Raw genomic sequence first — 5549 nt, forward strand, 5'->3', positions numbered from 1 at the left:
TGTTGGCTTTAGACTGTCACTGCCTGAATACGAAAGTCATCGTCCATCTGCAGCAAAAGCATCGACTTGCAGACATTCTAGGAGTCCTTCCCCTATCTACTCTAATATTGTTTTGTTTGAAATTTTGAAATGTTCTGTGTTTTGCAAATGCCCAAAATGGACATAAAGAACATTTTTGGAGACTTTCTTGAAATTCTGAAATTTACACAAAATTTTGTAGAACTACTTTCTACAAAAATGAAAGATACTTTTTCCTCAGTCAGTTAGTAAAGTTTGATTTAGTTTAACCTTTTCCATTATGCATTTGAAAAATTACTTCTTCTCTTCATGTCCTTTTACCCTGTCGTTTGTTTGTTTGTCTCTTGGGTTCACACACATTATGCACAGTAGAAGTACATTTTTGGAGACATGGGAACATTTGAAATCCTCATCTTCAAGGAAAGTATCAGAATCAGAGGGAAATTATTTTTGTTACGTGCTCCAGGTATACAAACATTTATATATAACTCTGTATATATATATATATATATATATATATATATATATGTATATGCATATGTATAACTATAACTATAAATCCAAATAAAGTGATAATGCTATAGAAATTAAATATCCTACTTTATTAGGAGTAAACCTAAATTCAGATTTATAAACTATACTGGTAAACCACCTTTGATATCATTTTTTACCATTTTACTGCTCATTAATATACTCCTCAGGTAAATAACCTGTAGAATAGGAAATTTAAGAAAAAAAAGCTTGGTCTATCTTTTCCTTTCTTTTTTTTCTGAGCTGGTTTTCATACATTGAAAATGAAAAGAAAAAGACTGGAAAAGGTAAAAATGTCTGTGATTGGAAAAAAAGATAAGTAACTTTCATTTCAGAATTACCTGTTCTTGCGGATTTTGTTTTTTATTTTGATAGTTAGCTTGTGATAAGTGAGTCTAAATACCACAACAAGCATGGACCATCGGGTTCCCCCCCTTCATATAGGTTCATCATTACTATAGGAAATTCTAAATTATTACTATATTGCTTTGTGTCCTTATTTTTCCTTTAAGGAGAAAATTGAAAACAACTTCTCATGTCCTTGGTTGACTTTTTATTGTATTTATTCACATTTCAAAATGATCTATAAGCAGAGAAGACTACAAGTTAGTAAAAAGGATTTGTATTTTTTCTGTTTTGTTTTTTCCCAAATATTAATAATTGTGTCTTCATACAAACATACAGGTAATTCTACAGTTTCAAAGTACAAAAAAATTCATACATTACCAGCCATTTAATGTAAAAAAAGACCCAGTGTTATCTTTGGAGCATGACATCATTGTGCACTTTTAACTTGTTTTGGCATTGGATCATGAAGGTGTGCAGATATGAGGGGATGTAGAGGGGTTCACAAAGGGGTTATATATATATGCCTCCGCTAAGGGAGAAGTACTTGTCCAATTATAATCTTGACAAAAAACACTTTGAATGCTACATAAATGGCACAAATTTATGCAGCATGAAGACTGGGAATTGATGCTCAAATCACTACAACTGCTTTACAGGCACATTATTTTATGAGTATGTGGAGTTTGTGGATATGGAACATGAAACACACAGAACATAACATATTAATGTCTTGAAAAAAAGAAAAGAGAAATATGATGTTTACAGATGTCTCAGAAAAATACATCCACTTTCTACAATCAAGAATGCACATTTACAGATAAAGCAAACAGTTGTACAGCATGGAGAAAAAAAACCCATATGAATTAAACAATTTTGCTAGATTGAGGGTGAACATTTGTTTTCACTTTAAATTAAAACCCTTGTTATTGATAAAGGTAAATGTACCACTTAACTCAAAAAGATTTACTTGCAAGGATTGTATTAGATTTAATAGTTTTGTTAGAATCTTTCTTAACCCTATAAATCATATTTCTTCCAACAATTCTAATATCCGAAATCAGTTGCTTTAATGGTGATGTATTTAATCTAAATTGTTTTTGGCATGTTGAACAGATGCTCTGAAACCTATGCATTTTATAGTGTGTCTTTTTTACTGTCCTGATAAATAACAATGCGTATGTGAGATTAAGATAAAATGTGATTTCCCAGGTCAAGGATGCCTGTTTTCATTGATGAGCATGGTTTCTTTTATTGTCTCATCCACAACAATAGTTTGTGCTGATGCTGCATGATCTTTATCGCCTGTACGCCTATTTGTACAGCACGCAAAAAGAGGAGTTAGCCTAAGGTCACTACGGCAGTCCCCTCTCTGATTGGTTCAAATGAGCCCTGCTCTCTCTTCCACAGAGGGCTGATTACACAGTACACTGTTTCATTAAAAGCTACATATCTAAAATAAAAATATGCAAATCACAATGAAAAAGACATTCAACATCTGTTCTTTTTTTTTTTTTTATAATTTTTATTCTTAAAGACTATGCTTCGGCTTTACCGTCTAGCACATAAACACAAAAAGGAGAGAAATGCTCAGTAACTGATGCATATCCCTCTTCTCTTGAAAGAATCTTGCATAAATGGATGAGTAGATGAGGTGTTATGAGGGTTAAAGGCCTTGCAGAGTTGAAGTCTCTGAATGTGCAAAAGAAGTACGCCCCTCTGAACCTAAAACAGACTGTTGCTTCTAAACATCTGTGTACCTGTTAACTTTGCCAGCAGTTGTGTTCTGTGCAGAAACATTCTTAGACAGAAATGTCTGTGGCCACTAGTTAGCTTTTCACTGTCACTGCCTGAATACGAAAGTCATCGTCCATCTGCAGCAAAAGCATCGACTTGCAGACATTCTAGGAGTCCTTCCCCTATCTACTCTACTCTTGTATACAAGTGCCTATTTCTCCATTATACATAGCTATAACTCTTTCAATAGAAAAGATGTCTAAAAACTGAAAATAAGATTTTCATTAAGTAAAAACATCTCCTGTTTTTAAAATAAGTACACACTAAGTAAAAAAGTCCCCTCTTTAAGCCCTAATTTTATATTCCATTTTACCTCAAACACTCTAAACCGTTTTAATTGCTTTGTTTGTTTTTATTTATTTTATTTTTTTTTGCTTTCTGCAGAAGCTTTTTTCTCTATCCCTGTCCATATTCTTTTTCATCAACTTTTTCATCTACCTGCACTGCTTTGAATTCATTGCATATGTTCTCTCTGATGTTGAATTTGTAAAAGCATGACTCTGCTTTCTCTTACAGGTTCATATGGTGAGATCATCTGACCTGGCCCTGCTGCTTGCTTTGCTCAGTCGACTCAGAGGTCTGGTGTCTTCTATCGTATCCGTCGCCTCCACCTCTGGCTCGGCAGGGGTTACCACCTCTGTGTTCACAGCTTCCTCTATCTCCACATCCTCATCTAGACCTTCCTCTATTCTCTCTGCTTCCACCTCTTGTGGCGGCACCTCCTCAGCTTGCTCTTCTTGTAACGTCAACGTCACTCCCCCTGTCTCAGTTGTTTGGCTGTAGGAAGGCAGAGTCTCATCATACACCTTAGAGATGTCCTCCATGGGCAGCACTTCCTCCACCTTCACTTCCTGGAAGGGTGGGGTCCCTCTGCCAGCCTCCATCCCAACTTCAGCAAGAGGGTAGAGATGAGAGCAAGGTGGAACTTTTTCCTCCTCTAGCAATTTGTAACCTTTTGCTCTCTGCAAAGAGGAAACAGCCAGCGGGGGCAGACCTTTTCCTTGTGGCGGCATCGGGGTGGTACTGTCACCTTGGGCTGGGGCTGGAGCTGGCTTACGAAAGACAAAGCGAATTTTCTTCAGACCCAAGTGACTAATTTCCACAAAGTTGAGAAATAGCGAGACACAGGCCACAGCCAACATAAAGATGATGAAGACAGTCTTCTCTGTTGGGCGAGACACAAAGCAGTCCACTGTGTTTGGGCAGGGCCAGCGGCTGCACTTGTACAATGGTAGGATGCGAAAGCCATAAAGAAAGTACTGGCCTACCACAAAACCCACTTCAAATAGTGTCTTGAAGATTATGTGGCATATGTAGGTTCTCAGCAGGGTGCCTTCAAGGCGAAACTTCTTGCTTCCTTTGGTGCTGGTCTCTTTGGTTGTTCGGACACTTCCCTGGTCAGGTGCCAGAGGTAGACGCTCCTCGCTTAGTTCCTGTTGCCGACTAAGCTCTGCCTCCTCTCGTTCCTTACGTTTCTCCTCCATGTGGACGTGGTGCACAGCATGGCCAACATACACCAGAGACGGCGTGGACACAAAAATAATCTGCAGAACCCACAGGCGGATGTGGGAGATTGGGAAGGCCTCATCGTAGCACACATTCTCGCATCCAGGCTGCTGTGTGTTGCAAACATAGTCGGACTGCTCGTCACCCCACACGAATTCTGCTGCCGTGCCCAAGATGAGGATACGGAAGATGAAGAGCACCGTGAGCCACACCCGGCCGATCACCGTAGAGTGCTCGTTGACTTCCTCTAAAATATTACCCAGAAAACTCCAGTCACCCATGATCGGTCCGTAGCACTGCAAAATGAAGGGTGGGGTAGGGAGGGACACTGAGGGTGCAGTCGCATAGGGAGGGTGGGGTAGGGAGGACCCACAGTGGGAGTGGGAAAGAGAGGGCCAAAAGTAATCAATGCTTTAGAAGAAAATTCAGACTTTGAAATTCTTGAACATCAAACCTGAGCTGCTAACTTAAAGGACATGCATTTCAGTTAAAAACTTCAAATACTGAAAAATGACAAGTTTAAACTTTTTCTCGAGAACTTGCAGTTTCTATTCCAAATAAGGATTCGAAAATATCAAGAAATTATCTGAAGCAATTTAAAGATTAATCATTGCTGATCTGCTTAATCTCTCTGTATGCAATTAAAACTCTTTGAAGAAACGAATAAGCATTGCTGTCTATAGATCTGAAAAATTACAATTCACTCTTCCAGTAAAAACAGTCTAGGATCGACAGATTAGTAAGTATCATAAAGACCCCTCCTGTCTAATGTATCATAAAGGATAAAATGCAATAAAATGGGCAACTTGCCACAGTTGCGGCTCCCGCAAAGTTGAGTCCTGTCCCGTTCTCTTGGCACCCGGCAGGGGAAAGTGAACTTTTTTCTGCCCTCTTTCCCACCTAAAGCCCTGTCCTTGTCGCCCCACTGAGCAGATGTGAATGAATCGAGTCTGATGGTTGGTTTTTAGTTTGCTGCAATATTTAAGCTTGGAGCCAGACGGCCTTTATTTGCTGGGCGACGTGTGGGTGACGCAAAAGACAATAGGATCAACAAAGCCAGGGCAGGGATGTATGGAAGCAGGCCTCAAGCTCCTGCACCAACACGGACACTGTCGGGGGATTGAGTCCACAGCAGCGCAGTCAAACTCCTACTTTCTTACCCATCCATGTTCCATCTATGGAAATATGGGCGAGGTGGATGCAGTTTGAACCGCTGCCTCCAGCTGATGCCATTAGAGGCAGGTCAGTAATAAACCATAAGACCAGGCAAGGATAAAGGAGAACCTTGTGGATTAGTAAAAAAACACAGTGATTCTTTGGGGACAGAATATGTGTGGATTAATTGCAATGTG

At 39.3% G+C, this 5549-nt stretch overlaps 1 protein-coding gene across 2 annotated transcripts; it reads right to left on the reverse strand.

The window, feature by feature from the left end:
* Positions 1–1087: 1087 nt before the first annotated feature.
* On the reverse strand, positions 1088–5184 carry gja8b (gap junction protein alpha 8 paralog b). 2 transcript variants are annotated; one of them, XM_038277577.1, is made up of 2 exons: positions 5008–5184; positions 1088–4493 (listed from the first exon to the last, which is right to left on the reverse strand). In XM_038277577.1, the coding sequence occupies exon 2, from the start codon at positions 4476–4478 to the stop codon at positions 3210–3212; it is 1269 nt and encodes a 422-aa protein (XP_038133505.1). In that variant the 5' UTR covers positions 4479–4493; positions 5008–5184; the 3' UTR covers positions 1088–3209. The 2 variants fall into 2 exon arrangements, with proteins under 2 accessions (XP_038133505.1, XP_038133504.1); XM_038277576.1 differs by having other exon boundaries at positions 1088–4525; positions 5008–5182.
* Positions 5185–5549: the final 365 nt, after the last annotated feature.

The sequence above is a fragment of the Cyprinodon tularosa genome, unplaced genomic scaffold, assembly GCF_016077235.1.
Source record: "Cyprinodon tularosa strain WSP-4 unplaced genomic scaffold, ASM1607723v1 ctg1325, whole genome shotgun sequence".
Lineage (NCBI taxonomy): Eukaryota > Metazoa > Chordata > Actinopteri > Cyprinodontiformes > Cyprinodontidae > Cyprinodon > Cyprinodon tularosa.